Source organism: Larimichthys crocea, chromosome XIII (assembly GCF_000972845.2).
Source record: "Larimichthys crocea isolate SSNF chromosome XIII, L_crocea_2.0, whole genome shotgun sequence".
Taxonomy (NCBI): domain Eukaryota; kingdom Metazoa; phylum Chordata; class Actinopteri; family Sciaenidae; genus Larimichthys; species Larimichthys crocea.
In genome coordinates this window covers 17,830,399-17,849,345 of record NC_040023.1, presented here as the reverse complement: position 1 = coordinate 17,849,345, position 18,947 = coordinate 17,830,399, and the positions used below count along the sequence as shown (strand labels likewise).

General features: G+C 42.8%; 1 protein-coding gene across 1 annotated transcript in view; it reads right to left on the bottom strand.

The window, feature by feature from the left end:
• Positions 1 to 187: 187 nt before the first annotated feature.
• plekhg4b (pleckstrin homology domain containing, family G (with RhoGef domain) member 4B) overlaps positions 188 to 18,947 on the bottom strand; it is a gene marked incomplete at its 5' end in the record, with an annotated part of 30,070 nt that continues 11,310 nt past the window's right edge. Inside the window, 20 exons of the mRNA XM_027287152.1 lie at positions 188 to 486; positions 898 to 1,014; positions 1,119 to 1,296; positions 1,387 to 1,557; positions 1,785 to 2,009; positions 2,757 to 2,846; positions 3,133 to 3,382; positions 3,665 to 4,536; positions 4,619 to 4,783; positions 4,882 to 5,004; positions 5,118 to 5,256; positions 5,359 to 5,501; positions 5,729 to 5,827; positions 6,214 to 6,330; positions 6,587 to 6,673; positions 7,197 to 7,290; positions 7,595 to 7,718; positions 8,453 to 8,656; positions 12,197 to 13,433; positions 14,512 to 14,709. Coding sequence (XP_027142953.1) covers positions 188 to 486; positions 898 to 1,014; positions 1,119 to 1,296; positions 1,387 to 1,557; positions 1,785 to 2,009; positions 2,757 to 2,846; positions 3,133 to 3,382; positions 3,665 to 4,536; positions 4,619 to 4,783; positions 4,882 to 5,004; positions 5,118 to 5,256; positions 5,359 to 5,501; positions 5,729 to 5,827; positions 6,214 to 6,330; positions 6,587 to 6,673; positions 7,197 to 7,290; positions 7,595 to 7,718; positions 8,453 to 8,656; positions 12,197 to 13,433; positions 14,512 to 14,709 — 4,932 coding nt within the window. The remainder of the gene's footprint in view (positions 487 to 897; positions 1,015 to 1,118; positions 1,297 to 1,386; positions 1,558 to 1,784; positions 2,010 to 2,756; positions 2,847 to 3,132; positions 3,383 to 3,664; positions 4,537 to 4,618; positions 4,784 to 4,881; positions 5,005 to 5,117; positions 5,257 to 5,358; positions 5,502 to 5,728; positions 5,828 to 6,213; positions 6,331 to 6,586; positions 6,674 to 7,196; positions 7,291 to 7,594; positions 7,719 to 8,452; positions 8,657 to 12,196; positions 13,434 to 14,511; positions 14,710 to 18,947) is intronic.

Genomic DNA, 18,947 nt, shown 5'->3' with positions numbered 1-18,947 from the left:
AAGAGAATGCACAAATGAGCTGCTGACTTTGTGCCATGACTCCAAGAAGGTTAAAAAAACAAATAAACTACAGTGTTGAAAATGGTATTTCAAAAATATTGTATCTGATGTTCACCAGTTTTTTAATAATCAAAGTAAATTTTTTCTTTAACTTAAATGAAAAATAAGCAGCCTTTTGGCTTCATGGCTACAGCAGGAAAAATAGCCACTCACTCATGGAGGGCTGGCTCCCGGTGTCCTGCTCCAGCTCATCCTCTTCTATGCAGTCATAGGGCCACTGGGCAAAGGAGGGAACGCTGGTCAATGCATGTGTGTGTGGATGAGAGGGTGAGGAGTACAGATGAAGATTGAGCGAGCCCAGCAGGGAGGAAGACGACTGGCTGCTGGAGGAGGAGGTGCTGCTGTTGGAGATGGTGGAGTGAGGTCTCTTAAATGAAGTGGCGTATTCAAACGAAGGCACTGCGATGGATGCCCTGGTCCTAGACTCTGTTGGTAGAGACAAACACAGTCAGCAGTGAGATCATAGAGGATATGAAAAGTAAGTAGAAGTAGAAGAAAGTATGAAAATTCCTGCGTTTTTTTTATCAACAATAATATGATATGTGATGTTTACAGCAACTCTGGTAAGCCATAAAAGAAAGTCATGTAAAGTAGTTGACTGCGGTTGTAATGGCTTCAGACCAGTTTGGCTTAGCGTGTTAACTTGACAAAAATCTCTAAATCCTACTTGCATTAAAACATCTGTAAGAAAGAGCCATGTCTTTGTGGTTTCACCAAAGAAATGTTGTTTATCTGCATGATTATTGTGTGAATCAGGAAGATGCAACAAACTGGAGAGAGAAGCAAGGGGAAGAGAAATAATACTGAGGCTAAAATTATTGTAAAAGAACAGCTCACCTGACCCCTTCATGATATAGTCAATGGCTCTGTCACTGATAGCTGCATCACTTGGCTTGATGTCCATGAAAGGCTTGCTTCCAATCCCCATGGACACCATCTCCTGCATGCGCAATGCTGAAATGCATGAAAAGTGAAATAAACTTCATGAATTTCATGAAATGGGATAAAGTGCCTGAATGTCACATTGATATCAAGATTGAAATTACACCCATAAGCACCTCTGTTTCTGAGCGCCTGCCTCCACAGAATCTTCCCTATGATGGCTGTCCACACAGCCTTGACCTCAGCGGAGCTGGCTTGGAGTATAAACGTGTCCTGTGACTTCCTCCGACGGAACCAAATCTCAAAGCGTAGTCCGCTGTCGCCAACATTTTCTGTCATACCTATCTCTGCTGTCTACATAAAGAATAGAAAATGTAATTATAAGCAGTGTATTATAGAAAAATGCCCGCCAAAAAATCTTCAAATCTTCAAATAAATTCTTACTTTGAAGGACTGTTTATAAATGTAAATGTCATATCCTCCTTCGATCTTTTTGGTCTTGCTGAAGAGGATGAGGTCTTCAAACAAGAAGACGTGCCGGAGGTATTTCCTCCGTCCACACCAGACTATGAACTCATCCTGGCAGCGGAGTTGACCCTGCTCTTTTAGGTTCACCTGGAAAGGAAACACAACCGTTCACATGCGTCAGAGAGAACAATACAAATCCTGGTGGGATTCTGACCTCACTCTGCTGAAAACATAACAAGATGACCTCGAATTCAAAAAATAGTTTTAAAGACCTCTGTCTTACCTGATTGTCTTATAGTAACGCTAAGTAGTACTTGGCTGACAAAATATTTATCATAGCATTACATGCCTCTGTGCCCATTATCATCACTTACATCACAGCCACGAATAGCATCCATAGCCAGCAGGTCGTTGCCATGACGGAGCTGAAATTTCACCATCTCCTCTGCAGTGCGGAGGTCACTCAGCTCCTGCTCCTGGGACTGACTGCACTCCTTGATCAGGTCTTTGAGCAACAGAGCATATTTACTCATCCTCTGGATGGGCTTCAGCAAGTAGGATGCCAAGTCCATCTTGTCACCGAGCTCCATCTGCTTATTCTGGAGAGAGACACCATGAGGATTATTATTATGGCATTATAGATTTTTATATACAGATGAAGAGTCTTGTTTCCTTATTTGCTGTTTATTAGCCATTAGTTGATTGATGTTGATTCACTGCACTTGTGTTCGCTGTTGTACATATGAGGCTGACCATTGCTAACTTATGAGTTTAAAAATATAAATAACAACATATAAGCCGATATTATACAAAATACACATATAACATAAACAAACAAGGATCCTTTGGGGATTAAATGGGCTCATTAGGAGCTGTGACAAATATACTTTTCAGTGCTCTCTGGTAGATGAACTATAGAATCAACATAGATGCTTTTAACCCAAACATCTCTGTCAAATCCTTAAACAACAGCATGGGTGATGAGGAGCTGAGGAAGGCCACAAAATGTGGCTGAAAGCTTCGTAAACAAGTTGAATATTGTGCTGAGAAATTATTTTTGTCTGACTCAAATACATTTTATCTTTCATTTATTGCAGTTATATAATCAGACACCAAAAGATCTGCAATTAGCTAAAGTCATCCATCAATATAGGATGTCGTCCAATATAGGATTGGTCAGGTCATGTGACCAATGACCAGGTCATTTTGGTGTAGTCATGTGTTTGCTTTTTGAACGTGTTTTTAAGTTTTGGCTTTGAGAGAGCATTTCGTATATTGGTCTAGTGTTGACCCCAGGGCCTGGCACCCCGCTGTGTGAGGGGTGTAAGCAGAGTTTCCAGACGCACCTTAAAGAATTCATTCCCATGGCTGCAGAGCAGAGTGTCCGACTGGGGCTTATTCTTGCTGTACAGAGCATACATTCCAAACTGATCCTCCTGCACACAAGATTAACAAGTTACAACACTGACTACAGTAAAAAGTATGCACATTTCAGCATGCTTTGCCAACCACTTTGAATGATTGAACCTACAAGAGACTGTAAATATCATTGTATGGGTTTCACCATCAGTGATAGTGAAACCCCGACACTCCACTGGAAACATAAGGCTAAGCTGTTTTTGTCATCGTTACAGTTTTTGCGAGTTTTTTCTGGACCTGAGTGTTGTTTTTAAGCTGTCAGTGAGCCGCCTCAGGGCACACCGACTGACTGTCTGCACTCACGTGTCTGAGAAAACAGCTACTGATGGACAGCGGGGAGTGAGAGGATGACTCCAGATCCTTCAGGAAGTACTGACTATGGAAATCCCACAGTTTCTCCACATTCCCAAAAATGATGCTGCGTTTTCCCCGCAAGTCCTGGGGTAAGTCCAGGCGCTCCATCTCTGGGAAATAGTGCTCAATGATGTAGCTGAGGGAGCGAACATACTCCCTCTCAGTGGAGATCATCTCATCCATGATGTGCTGAACTTTACTGGTGAACAAAAAGACGTGATAAGGTGTCACTATTTCAATACGGGTCTCTGACAAATCTTATTATGATACATTAACACAAATGAAATTAATGAAATGAACAGTTTGTACAACAGCTGAGCAGGACTGAAGATTTTCAGAAGGCAAAAGGTGATTTCACTCCTTCCATTTGTCGTTTATGGTATTTTGTCCATGTTCTAAAGATATACACACATTTTTAACACCACATACATGTAAAGTAATATTCCAGTTTATCTTTAGTATCAGTGGTTCACTCCCTCACCTGCTCTGTTTCATGCCATCTCCGTCACTGCGTCTGTTGTGGACCCTGGAGGGCGTAGACATGCTGCGGCTGCGTCCTAACGCAGGGCTCGTCACATCAGGTCTCTGCAGCTTCTTCTCCGCGGCCACGTTATTAGCCACTTCCAAACCCTTGATGTAGACACCAGTGTAGCCATGAATGTGGCTGACATCTGAGTGACCACTGTCCCTTGGGGTCAGCTCATAGCTCATGGTCTTCTTCATGATCTTCTTCAGTGGTTGCTTGCGGAGGCGGGCGGTCCCGGAGTAGACAGGCTCCGAGTGGCAGGAGATGGTCGAGTCGATGGTGCAGTCGCTGTCCGTGTCGTCAAACATGGACGGACTCTGTCTCAGTTTGCCGTCACAGTCGGGAGGGAAAATGAAGTGTGAGGAGGAGGAGATTGAACTAGTGGGGCTTTTGGAGAAAGGCCCAGCAGAGTGAGGCTTGTTGTCCTCAAAAGTTAACGGTGCAATTTCTACAGGTAAAAGCACACATGTATTTGCTACCTCCTGTTCTGTAGTGACGATCTGGCATTCTGCGATCTTTAAAGAAGCCGGTGTGTCAACAGCTTTAGGGTTTGAGGCCACTGTGGTCGCTCGGGCCAAAGTCTCTTCCAACTGCTGTTTGGTCTGCTGACATTTGTGCCACACTGTGTTCCACTGCTGCAGCTGCTGAGGACTCTCCAGGGACAGCACCATGTCATTGAGAGTACTAAAGTTGTCCATGGAGAACTTGGATGCCTCGGTGTAGTAATCCTGGAGGACCTGCACCACAGATGATGAGAGCCTGACACCTGTCCTGTCCAGACTTAGGTGATGGAAGTAATCCTGGCAGTGCTCGGTCCACTGGTTTGCCTACACATTTGAAAAACCAATTAATCTATCTATCACTGTTAGAGCCACAGTATGGTCAATACTGACAATGGTCAATACTTACTGAGTCATAGAACTCATATAGGTTGGTTAGGATGTCTAGCTGGGCCTTCCTCCTCTCCACTCTGCTTAAGATGGAGCCCAGATGGTGCTTAAAGTCAAGGAGAACAGAACCTGGAAGCGACTCCGGAGACTCTTTCACCAGCTGCAGGCCATGCCTCTGCTGGTGCTGTCAGAATAAGAAGAAAACTGATGAATTTATCACTGATTGTTTTTTGAAAATTGTACATAAGGGGTGGTCCGTGTTAAAAATATGCCGTTATTTACCACTGACTCCTCCAGAAACTGCTCCAAACTCTCTCTCATCTCCTTAATTTTGGCCGCAGACAGGGTTAGTGATTCCAAAGCTGTGAGTTGTTTCTCTCCCTCACCACTGAACCAGAGTTTAATCTGGAAAGAGAGGCAGGTTGTTTATTGACCGAGTACCCCATTTTGTCAAGAGAGAAGAAAATCAGCAGAAAATCTGCATCGCAGATGTCAAGTGTGAATGAGTTTAAGCTCACCTGTTGTGTTTGCTCTTCAAACTTGCGCACCTCCAGCAGCGTCTCTAACTGTTTCTGAGACTTGTTGGACAAGATCACAAGCTTGTGGACTTCTTCATCTACTTGGTTGTACAGTGCATTCAACATATCGACAGCATCTCTAAATGAACACAGAAAACAGGGCAAAACAGGTTATGAAAAGTTTATTTTATCACCACCATAGTTTTTACTCATTGACTATTCTTGTGTGGTTGTGTGGTACCTGTAGTTTTCATTGTCACAGGCCTCTTCCTTCCTGATGCGGGCGAGGACAGTCCCTCCTTCTAGACGCAGTCTGTTGAGACGGGTGTCATCTAGTACACACTTCATGAGATGCCTCTGTTGTTCCATCACCTCAGACACCTCCTGAATTAAAACATGCACAACGGCAAACAATATCAAATGAGTGAATTCATTTTCTACAGTGGACGTGATCACAAATGCAAGCAAAAAGGTCAGAACAGTTAACTATGCAACAAACTGCTGAGCAGTTTACTAGCAATTAGGAGGAAAGAGGCCAGCAGAGAGCTATTGTGTGTCAGTGGAGACACATAAATCAGAAGGCCAGACTGCCCGCAGGGGGTGGGTCTGACCTTAGAGGTCTTCAGGTTGCCGCTGTTGCTCAGTGTGCTGATAGACTCCTGAAGGGAGGAGATGGCTGCGCTACAACTGCTGGCAAATGGTTCAATTTTCTGTGAGAGAGGGCAAAAGAGATGGAGGGAGTTTATTAGTACTAGCACAGTTAAAACATCTGCTGGTCCGCAAACCATTCTTAAAAACTGCAGGCCGCTGTGGAGAAAACTAAACAAATGTCCATTATCCAATGTGTGAAATGCAAGAGTTTGACTCAAGAAAACCAATATTTCCACATGTCAAACTAACCATGTTTTAACCGGCCAAGAAAAGCCAAACTGTGGCTATTTCTTGTATCTATATGTAACACCAAGTAATGCAATTTTCTTTTTTTCCTATGAGCAACGAGCATGTTATTGCCAGCCTCGCCAAGCTCGTACTGTAAGTAAGTTTACAAATGTGTTTATAACAGTGGCTACAGTATGGCCACCGTCATCACACCCACCTGCCTGAAGTGGATCCAGTGGTTGTGGTCATAGTGGAAGGTGCCCTCCAAGTCTCGTGTGAGCTGCGTTTGGTCAATGTGCTTCAGCACGGCTTTCAGAGATGACAACGTCTCAGTCTGCGGCAAGATGAACACAAACACACACTCTCAGACCTCAGTTTGAGTGTCTGCTGTCCCGCTTCAAAGCTACGGTAACAATAACACATGCCAATTCCTGCTCGCTGTGTCATCATGGCCTATGGTGATGAAATTAGATCATAGGCATACATCAAATCTCAATCCAGTAACAAACAGGCTTATTGAACGTGAATCCCTTATCACATCTACGCAGATCTAGCATTCAACATCATGAATATATCACTTGTTTATTTACCTGTACATTGATGTCTCTCTCAGGTTTGGCTGTTCCTTCCTTGTCCACCAGAAAGAGAACTGAGTAAAGTGCATTTGGTACTAACGCCTGAAAAAAACAAGCACAGGCAATTTTTACTTAAAATGAAGAAAGGACACATGTAGATTCTTCACATGAACACCTAAACCATTTTAAATGTCTATTCAAGATGTCTTATAATGTACGTGTTGTGGTTTGCAGAATTATCGTCCTTACATCAGTAAGAAACTCATCATCATAACATGATGATATGTCTCTTGCAAGTCGGCTGCAGCCAGCCTTCTCCCAGTGTGTGGTTAAAAACAGACAAGTAAGCACAGGCTTTCCCACAAGAGCCCTGAGGCCAGCCTTTTTCAGAAAAATGTGAAACTGCAGTCACTACAAATTCAAAGGTGTGCCTCTTTAAACAAACCAAACTGTGTCAGAGACTGAGAGGTCGAACAATAAGAAACGTGTAAGGAATGCCATAGTGTAATAACTCTGCGAGAGAGACAGCGTTATAACTCAGAAGACAACGAAGATTTGAGTAGGACCTAAAAACTCTTGTGGGCGTAAGTTGTTGGTAATTATATATTTTCCACTGAGGGCTCACCTGCAATTCAGACAGAGATGACAACAGAGCTGGAACAGGCTGCTGCCTCCTGCTGTCTATTACAACAGTTAGACCTTGATCACACCTTTCTTTCCTGAAACCAAAGTATTACAGTTAGTGCACTTTCTCAGAGAGTCAATTGATTATATGTAAAACTATATTTAGCAAAAGCTTAGAGGTCGGTATTGTTTGATCTTCTAAACACAGAAGAACAAGACTTTTTAAAATCCAGCTATGTTTTGAACGACATGTATTTTGTACAGCCTTGAACTGCTTCATGTATTCATCTATACGCTCTGAAAAACAGCTGCAGGGTCAAACAACATAAAATGGTCTGTATGGGACAGGTGTGAATGTAACTGGAGTTATTCTCAAAAACCTGAGTATGCGAAGCTTACCGTAGCGTGGAGTAATAGTAGCCCAATAAACAGGTGAGGTCATTGACCGTGCAACTCTCACCAGCCCACACCTGAGCTCTGGTGCACACCTGCAGCACTGCCCTCCCACTGCGATCTCTGTTTCCTGCAAGAGAGATGAGGCCAGCAGGGGGTCAACACTTACCACTGACGTGTCTACTATCATTTTCTAGGTCAAGAATGTTTAAGCTGGAGGGAGTCTGGCATTATCATGCCGTAGTTAGTCTCTAAGTAGGTCGAGAAACAAATGTTGCTTAGAGCAAAAAAGTAACAATAGCCTGAAAGACAGTACAATGTTATCTAGAAATAAGCAACTAATATAAAAACTCACACAAAAGATCATGAACTAATTATGTACGACATAATATTTTTTTTTAACAAAGTGATTACAAGTTAATAACACGTTAATAACAAGCAATGCAACTGTGTTATTTTATTTTTAAATGATCTTGATCTTCAAAAGAACTGAAACGTATCTAAAAATTAGATCAAGAAGATGAGGGATTAAAAAACAAATCACTCTCACAAATTCTTATCAAGTCAAATTCTTATTTTCACTGTGATGAAAGTAATATGTAGAGGATAATTTACAAGGAGTCGGTTGTCCTTCAGGGTGATTCAAGACCCTTGTCAACTTGCCAGGGTTTATATCACTCACAAGAGAAATTGACACATTTCTGAATCAAGTATTCAACAAAGCTGTGTAAAAAAAAAAGCACATCTGTTTACAGAGATATATGACGAACATACAGTACAGGACTATTGATTGAGTTTGAAGACAGGCTGGTGGGTCCAAATGAAAGCAGCTGATATACTGTGTCCAAGTCACTTGTCTCCTACCTGGCAAGATCACAGCACCCGATGTGAGCAGCTCTTGATTGACCTCTGACACCAGTTTAGGGAAGGCTGAGATACTCCCATAGTTAGAACTTGATACTGAAGCCGGCCTGATGGCCGTCCCGTTGGCAGCTTTAGGACTGTGTGACTCTTCTGCACTATTCCTGTGTCGCCTGCTCTCAACGCTGATGGTGTCATCACGTTGTCCTGTGGGAATAATTATAAATAGTGAGCACAAATCTGCTAGATTGTCTAAGTGATATTTACTGAGCAACAACTGTCCAAAAATACAGTACAAGCAACAGAAATTAGAAGCTTCCTTTCACCTCAGGACTTTCTTACCTAATCGTAATACCTCATGAAACGAGTGTCTATTAGTGGTGTGTTCTAGTAGTGAGTTCATACTGAGTCATCACAGAGACCAGGTGTTTAGTCAGCCTGACTCATGAGTAACTAGCGTTATTAGACTCTCAAATCTTCATATCCCCCTCTTCAGCCTTCCCTTCCTTGAGGCTCTGTTTATAGGAATGCTGCTCCTGACATTTCCAAGTGCTATCCTACCACAGTCTATCCTATTCCTGAGGCAGCGAAACAGAAAGCAGATTTTTTTCACACAGAGTCCATAACTCTGTATCCCTAACCTACGTTGAGCCTTGGCTAAGCAGGGGTAAAATGGATAGTGCAGTAGTTAAAGCAGACGTGCAAACAATTATGTAATCAATTAGCTAATTAAGAGAACATTGAAAGACAGAAAAAATGTAGCCTGTTTGACTTGTAATGACATACAAGTTTGACAATGCCTTTGTTTCGGTTGCCATGTTAGCAGTTACCTGTTTGTCTGTTTGCAGGGGTTGGACCTGGCCACACCTGGGCCTTGTAGGGCCCATGTTTATAAGGCAAGCAGGATCTCTATACCAGCAACCCTGGCTTTATTGTTTGGCTTCCTTTTACTTCGGCAAGAAAAAAAAAACAATGCAGTACACTCTTCTTTATCCCACTGGAATCACAGACTTTACCAACTGAGTCATTTCAACTAAAAATTTATTTTTACTAATTTCTCCCATCCTTGTCACAGTTTAAGAACTGGGCTGTAAACACAGTAATGCTTTGAGCTAAATGCTAATGCCAGCATACTAGAATGCTCACAAGGACAATGTTAACGTGGATGTTTAGCTGGAATAATGTTAACATCCTAGTTTAGCATGTTAGCATGCTGTAATCTGTTGACAGGAATGTCATTACTTTTGTAGACACTTGAATTCATTCTCTAGAGTACACAAATGTCCGTTGATGGCAACTCATCCAGTAGTTGTTGAGATATTTCAGTCTGGACCTGACCAACTGACCAGCAGACTAACAATGCTGTCTCTAGAGCACCAGACATAAACCAGGTCCTTTCAAAACATAAGTCATCCCAACATTAAGAGCTTGAAAATAAATATAAATCTTGTTAGACCAATTCTTTACAATCTCTGCCAATAGATGATGGTGATTGTGATTATGTGATTATGGATCCGTGTCTGATGGACACCTGTTGTGTGTTGTCTTTTTAAACAGTTTGAGGCCTCTTGTATTGTTCTGCTCTGCTCTGTGACAGTAACCCTCCCAGCTCAGCCTCTATTGTCTTCAAACAGTCAGTGCGTTTCCTGTGCGACTGTGTGGCCAGGCTTGTGTTTGCTGCATGTTTCCTAAATTGCTTTGTTTTCAGAGGAAGTGACAAACGTATTGTCCTGTGTGAAAGTCTGTTTTTTGTGTAGTCTACGGGTCACATTTTTAAGCCGTCAAAGAGGCTAAAGCTGCACTAGTTGCTGGAGCTTGAAGCTACTGATCACATAAATCACGGAGGATATGTTCTGATATTGCAGAGATTTTCGGCTCATATCATGAGTAATTTGATGCTTCTGGAATATTTTTTTCACAGTGGTGTGAATCAGTGCAAGTTAGATCTTGTGTTTCTGGACTGAATGGACTCTCTAAAGACACAGGAATAGTTTGAAAGGCTTTTCTTTCGTTCATCCCCAGTGGCTGATTGATTCACAAAGGAAACTTTTGTAAATGAGGCAACCCATCTGGGATCAGTGCAGCCCCCAGCCCCAATAACACTGTAGGGTCATCTCATTGTGGGATGCTGGGGTCCCTGTGGTTGGTTTACAGGGTTTACAGGATCCTTTGTTGCCTTTGAAATGTCGTTGTGGGAAACCTGCTTTGCAACAGCTGAAATACAATCCCCTCTGAGGTAATCTCAGGAACGCAACAGTGATGTGATTTAACTACTGTATTTTTGCTGAGTGGTGTTTATTTAACTTCTCTATGATCACCTTTACTTAACAAATCAGTAACGGCTTTGGCTTTGGGTCTGTCATTGTCCAGGGTTAGGATTCAGAGATTTAAATAAACTCATGCAGTTTATGCCACACATTTCAATTCACGGAAGAATATGTGTTTTCTAAAAACAGCATGATTCCCTCGGTGGTACTCTCACATCGCTGCTTTCCTGAGCTACCCTGCATGAACCAACGCATAGATACACACAGGCAAAAAAAAACAAAACAGACTCGCGGTGGTAAAGAAAACATAAGGTTGTGACTAAAGTTCTGTTTCCTGGGTAGGGCCATACCTGTCGCTTGAACTTGCCAAAGAATACACACGGGCATTGAAAAGCAATCTGTCACCAATGACAGCGTTGATGTTACAGAGTTATGAGCTGTCTAAATTCAGACTACACCTTCAGCCACCCCATGAACTGTTGCAATCAGTTTTGCTGCAGGGTATGATTACACACCCTGGTGAGAAACCACCATTATCTAGCTATTAAGAGTGAAACTTGGCTTTTACACCCTTAGGTGTTGTATTATCTGATAAACAAAAAGGTTTTGTAAAAGAGCATATTACCAAAACAAAACTAATTTGTTTAAACATATCCACATACATATATATAGACACGATCCAGATTTTACAACATAACAACAAAATTCTAACTGTGTAACGAAGGAGAACGTACATAGTTTGGTGCCCTAGTGAGTATTTATGGCAGCAGCATGGTGTATATGGGGTTAATCCAAAATAAAGCAGTACTGGTGTTAAATGTTATGAAGGAACATGTCAACCCGTCCATCAGTTATTGTTTTTGGACAAAAATAAAGTAGATATATGGCATGGAGAGGAATACACTATGTCAGGATTAGGCTACAGGCAATACATGTTTTTATGATCAATTCATTGTTGGTTGTGGTGTAACATTTTTTGGAGAAGCATTTGACTTTGTTTTCAGACAGTGACATAAAGAGACAGGGGTAAGAAACTCAAACCCAGGTCGGTGTGGTAAGGACAGTCTTGATATTTGAAGCGCCTCCATTGTTTTGTTTTTTTCACAGGATTTTTGACAATAACAAAAGATTGAATTGAATTAAAAATTGCCAGGCCAGTTTTATCCTTTAAGTAACAGCAGCAGTAATACATTATAATATTTCATTATGAGTAGATATCCTGTTTGTAGAATTTGACTTTGGCCAATGTCCATCAGAATTATCAACAAAACGTGCTTAAACTTATTATGCAAAATGGCCCCTACAGTACTTTTATAGTGCTATCTTTTACCTGAAATGTAATAAAACAATCATGAGCCATAAATGATGTAGATAAAGTACAAGTATCTCAAAACTGTACATATGCTTGAGTAAAGGTAATAGTACATTAAGTGTGATTTGTGTGCATTGTGACAGCAAAAGGTTGTGCTTCATCACATACCTGACTCCTCCTTGCTGTTTCTCCGCTCAGAACCAGGAAAAGCTGCTTCAAAATCCAGCTTCCCAAAACGAAGAGCATAGCCATTTATCAGCTTTTTAGGGGAGATGCTAACTGAGCCTCCAGAAGAGGATCGTTCCCGATGGCCTTTAACCTGGCCTGCCTTGTTAGTCCTCTCCAGTGACTTGGAGCGTCTTTCCGCCCGTCTCTCTGCACTCCTCAACCCTCTCTGTAAGTAAAGTAAAGGTGTGCTAGGCCTGGAGTCATCACCACTGAGCCACCCCCGGCTACCAAACCTCCGAGATAAGAGTTCTCTGGAAGAGGTCCGTGTGTCTGGGCTGCTGCCTGGTGTCACTGTTCTCTCTCTTAGGCCAGCATTGTGGTCTGGGCTTTCCTCCAGGATGGATTCAGAGCTGGACCCAAGGCTCATGGGGTTCTGCAGGGCCTCCATGTAAGATTTCCTGAAAAGTCTTCTGCTCTCAAAGGCTACAGAGTCCCTTGGGAGACGGCGCCGAAGGCCTGGGTTACTAAGGTCTGTACTAAAAGAGAGCGTTTTGGACCCTGGCCCTCTCTCTCTCCCAGAGCTGTCCTCACTTCCTTGTCCTATCCCACACTCTTCAGTGGATCTTTCAGTTTTAATGATGGGTGTTGTGACTGGTTCACTAACACTGTGGGTCTTACTGCTGGCATCCATGTGGTTTCTGTTTGGGGAGGTGGGCTCAGAGAAGATGGAGTCAGCTCCCTGAGAGTGCAGCGATTCTCTGGAGCTGCGGTGGCTGTCTAGTGTCCCTGTGGATCCACTGGTGCTGCAGGTGCTAAGATGGCCGCGGAAGCCACCTCTGCTGCAGCGTGCTTGCATGATGGCGTCCGATGTGCTGCTCACAAACAGCGGGTTGACCACGTTCTTCCACGGCGTCCTGTACACAGCTGTACCAGTGGTAAGCAGACAGTTCTGTAGTGGGTGCAGGTTTCGGTCACGTGTTACATTCTGCAAGAACTCAGCTGTGAAGATGCTGCCATACATGCTCTCTGCGATGGGGACTTCTGTGATGGCCTGCCCACTGGCCGACAAACATTTTATTACAAGCTTGGCAGTCTTGCGTCCTAAGGGAACTATTTGTAGGTAGAAGTCTCCTTGCTTTAGTCGCACTTTGTGCAGAGGGGCAAGCTGCAGGACGACTTTCTCGTGGATGCAGAGAGGCCACCCCTCATGATAGAAGAGCAATCCCCTGAACCTCACCTGAGAGAAAACACAGAAGTCAGTCAATACCCACTCCCATAAAAGATTATTATCATCTGTGTGTCATGGCTCAGCTGTGGTACAACTTGCATCATTTCAACTGACATCTGCAGAGCTGTGTTCAAACACATGTTTAACTTTAATGGAGAGGCAAGATGTTTTCACGGGACACAGCAAATGAATCACTGTCAGCGATCATTCGACTAAAGAGGAAAACCTGTCTGATCAGGCCTAGTTACACAGCAACCACAACACAAATCTTCACTGTGACGGAACAAAAAAACATATCCTAAGAGCACAAGACTCGGTGCTCGAGGGTTGGCTTTTTCATCTCTTATGAATGTCAAGGTTAAGACTGAGGATGTGATCTTCTTCTGAAGCCTCTCATATTGCCTGCAATACAAAGACTCTCATGCACGACAAGCTGTTCTCAGGGGCTAGGCTTATGTGAAACTATTGCTCCATGGCTATCGTCACAGTGTAATCACTGCAGAGATGAATACGAAGGAATAAAGTTTCAGTGCTCTGGTCGTAGAGCCCTAACCCACAGCAATCAAAGCTTGCAAGAGAGAATATTGAATTTCACTTTGGACCCAAAAGTCTATGGCAGCCTCTCAAACAGACCACAGTTTCCCTCTGTTTCCCTATTCAGAGAAGGATGGCTGCTTTTCAGCTTGTTTTCAGAACAATAATCAAGTCTGTCTAAGCCTGATGCTCTCTCTTCCCACACAACAAAGATATTCACACTCAGCAATGCTGTTCTCACATTCTTTTGTCACAAACATTTTGCCTGGCTTATCTTTCAAGATGTTTATGAGTTAACACTGCCTGGCGACCAGGCACATGTTTTCTTGTTGTGTCCTCACTGCCCCTTTCTCAACCTGTTATTTCCAACAGACTGAAGGCCAAAAATGAGACTGGAGTCAAACATCCAATAGTCTAGCAGGAAATCACACAGGTTCGGACCAGTTAAATCTCTGGCGATGTTGTTCTCAAAATGTATTCTGACATAGATCACAGAGAGCATTAATGAAATTCCTCGGATTAACCTCAGGTGCCACATCTATCAACAACTCACACAGGTTTCTTGTTGGATAATCTGCAGGATCCTTTTGGCAGGAAGCAAGAAGTCAATGAGGCAGCGAAGGCCGTCTCCTCTGTACTGCCTTTCAACCACACTGAAGAGCTGCCACAGGACGGTGGCAGCAGTGGCGGTGAAGGGTCGGTAAAGGGCCGACAAGGTGTTCTGGATACAGTTGTCCAAAGACTCAGCGTCCTGTGGAGAAAAAAAAAGACTTTGTAAATTTAGGTTATTTTTCTTCAGGTGAACCTTGAGCCACACGTATGGCCACAGATATAGAAAAACATTGGAGCATATGCTACATGGACTTGGGTAGACCAGTGGTTCCTAACCTTTTTGTCTTGGCAGCCCTTAAACCAAAGCAATGTATACCTAGTAACAGTTCATAGACTGGTTTGTATATGGACTGTGTGCAGGCCAACCAAAGAAAGATTGTATTTTCAGATTCATTAAGTGGTGAAAGAATTCATGATGAAAGCAAACCAGTGTAACCAGTGGAGCACTAGAAAGCTTCAAAGTGCAAAATGGTTACATTTAAACAAGACTAGGAACCTGTATATAGGCATAGTAGTGCTTTCAGCTAAATGGTAACATATGGCATGCTAACATGCTGATATTTAGCAGGTTTACCATGTATTTTGGCATGTGAACATAATAGCATTTGCAGTAAACACAAGTACAACTTTCCTACTAAATGTGGCAATCCATTTAATAAATGGCAAGGTATTTCACTGGTGGCATTTAAAGGAAAGTCAGGGGGTCACAGTAGTTGACTAAATAACTGATAGCCATGCCGCTAGCAAAAGCGCTAAAAATATCAAAGAAATGTTGCACAAGTACAATAATAAAATAATAATAAGGCATCTGATTACTGTACATGTATTTCAACTAAATAAACATACAGTTGCATGCACATGAGTAATGAGCATGATCCCTCTTAGCCAGACAGTCGGGAAGTTTGAACATGACAGGAAATGTCAGCCATGATGGTCTTTCCATCAGGGAGAGGGGAAACACCTGGTGAAAGTGACGTTACTGTCAGCGGACACAAACAGCAGAACTGGAAAGTCCAGACTGGACTCCGGTTGTGGGCGAGATGAATTACCCACTAATAACAATCATGTCATAGCTGACTATTATCTGACCCCTACATGACTTGGGCCACCACCAACTGTCCCTACAAGAACAGATGACATGTCCCACACTGTTGGTTACGGGAATGAGACAACACATTTGGGATCACAGCGGTCCTGGATGAGGTTGACCTGATCATGTAGTTTTGTTCACGGCTCAGGCTATGACCTTCATCTCAGCAGTCAGCGCCAAGGCCAAACATCCCTCGGCTATCTGTCCTTCCCGAGTGGAACACAACAGTGGAATAGAAGCATCTGTCTCCAATGATAACAACACAAACAGATAGTAATGCCAGGGAAAGTCCCACACTTTGACAACTGTGTACCATAATGAAGAGCGTGGGGGTTCAAGGATGCAACTCTTCACAAGCAACTTTGACTTGAATGTCTGCGCTGCATTTACATGACAATATGGCGTGTAAAAAAGGATGCCTAGAAATCAAGAGACCGCCTATGCTCCGGTGAATTGAGCCTGTCAGACAGCCCATATTTCACCCTTTGTAGGATCTGTCTTGTTGATCTAAGCAGCTCAGCACCATCAATTAGAGAAGAGTGAGTACAGTTCAGTGCATTGGTACACATGCCACGACTCTACTACAAGGCGCTCATTGTGCACTCCGCCTCTCTAAGTGCTATGTGCTGTAACAGTGTTGGTGCCCTGAAACAAAACGCCCACCTCCATTAGCAGTCAGTCTGCTTTTAGCGAAACAAAAAATGTCTCTGGGCATTAGTCACTGTTGTACCCGGGAGGAGAAGAATAACATGGTGTTTTATTAGAGGAAAGCTAACAATGGGAGGAAAGCCCTCACTACATAGTTAGGACAGACCAGCAAGTTTCTCTTCAGGTTCCCAAGGCAGAAAAAGTGTTTTGAAGAACAATTACTCAGCATAGCAGAGACTTGAGCTCAATGATGAATAAAATGTTATTCAACCTGTTGAACAGGAGTGGTAATACAATGCTACAATATGAACACAAAACTGCACTTATGGCTACATGACACAATGTTTACATCATGAGCATGTAGCTAATAACTCACATAAGGCACATCATGTATGGCTTTGCGTACGTTTATTGGAAGCATGTGAAGCTCTGTGTCACCTGGTTAGTGGGAGATACTGTATATCTGCATGTCTCAGCAGAACCACTGAGCTTAGCCACCAGAACTGAGCTTCCCATCTGCTCTGAGCCACAGAGGAATGCAGTGTGTATGGACGTGTATGTCTAGTCTCAGACCCTCAGCCAGGACAGGAACAGATTGGGAAGTCCCACCCTTCTGATGCCAGGTCTTTGTAAGCAGCCGCCTGTGTGAGGGAGGACTGAGGTGGTAATTAATGGCTTCCAGCTCCAGGTGGGACACCGTTGTCTGAACCATCAGTAAACCAGCTGTTCAGAAGGGGTAGTAGGCCAAAAGATGGGGGTTTTGTGGTCATGTTATAGGGGCTTTGTTTTAATGAAACAGGCATTCATTTCACGAAAGAACGGCTGAGTTTGAGGTAGGAACAAATTTTGTAATGTAAGCGAAAGTGTGTAAGCCACTAAAAATTGTTATATTTTATGCTTTTTTTAGTATTTTCAAATAAATTATATGAGACATTAAATATGCCATGAGCAAATGTTTCAGCACTTCCGCAAACCTCAAAGTGAAAGAGGAAAATAAGCCAGAGGGGTAGAAAGAAAGAAGGGGTGCATCACAGAGAGAGAAAGAAAGAGTGAGAGACCTACAGAGACAGAGAGAGAGTGAGCGAGAGGTGGTCACTGACACATTTAGTGGGTCAGGGACACAAAAGGCGCTGCCTACCAGGCCTCCAGTGGAGCATGAAGCCACCAGGGGAGTGTAACAGGAGAGCCCTGGAGCCCCCATACAGGCTGCTCACTAACCAGCCAACTAACAGCCTCAAAGACAGCAAGCTGACAAAGGCCACAGGTTGCTCAGACCTGCCCCGCTGCCAGGTGCCAGGACGCCAACAAAAGGGCCCAGCGAGACCTTACCATTGAGTCTGCAGTTTGATTCAGCTTTTGATCTGTACCAATAGAAATCCTATCTTATGAGCAGAGGAGAAGCGAGGGGAGGGGCTGAGATATGAAGTCAGACAAAAGATCTGAACATTGTACTAATACTTCCCAATAAATTTAAGAGTGACCTTAACCGTTACTGTATAGATCTACTCAATTGTACTTGAACACATCACAGAGCACATATTATAGAAAGACACGTCAGTAAATGTTATAATGTTATCTCAGTAGATAAACTTTAACCCCAGAGAGGCCCACACTGATTGTGTGACAAACACAGCTGGGTCTGTGAGGTGACAGCGAGATCAACAATAATGGAAGTCTGGAGGTGATAAACTGGCCCACCCACTAGTCTACAACAAAAGTTACTATTTTTAATTTTCATTGAACTTACTTTGACATGAAGAGAAACACCCCTGCTAACCATCAGGCTATAGGATATGTTGTAAAGTGTAAGACCTGCAAATTTTTCAAGCTGCGCCATTATAAAAGTAGTGTACAAAACAAAAGATGCAATCTAAGAGACAGTGAGATAGTTGTACATTTATCTTATTAAATAAGACTAAATTAAAGTGTACCCTAATGAGGAAATTTTACAGATTCCCACGCTGTTTATCAGAAAGGCTTGATTTATGTCGTCAGTAGGAAACTAATGACTATGTCCTACAGGATGTAGACAACATTGACAGGATATTGTTCCTCAGCAGATAGATATTGTATTGTAGACGACACACACACACACACACAAACACACACACACACACACACACGCACACACACGCACACACACACACACTTTGATTGTGCCTTTGCATAAAGGAAAACTGACCAAGAAGACAAAAAGTGAATGGATGTACTTCAACCAATCAGAGCAGTGATGAGCAGTGACAGGGGAGACAAAGGAGACTAACAAAGTCCTGCTGATACCTCTGCAGGGTAAATATAGAATGGGTACATACCAAAACAAGGGAGACGATGATAAAGGAAACTGACTTATCAGATAGGATGAAAACTTGTGTATTTCACTGACTCCTGAAGCTTGAAATGAAATGACTTGAAATACACTGCATTCATGAGTTCTGGTCTCCAGTTTTTAGCTAATTTGTCTTAAATCAATCAGACGAAGAACACGTTGGGAAGACTTACACTCCCAGTGTCCTTCAAAGTGAACACAGACTACTGCAAACAGACAAATATCTGAGAGCAGCAGACAAGATTTTTTTTCAGAATGCAAATAGAAAAGAGTGAATAAAAAAATAAAAAGTAATATTATAATATTATATCAG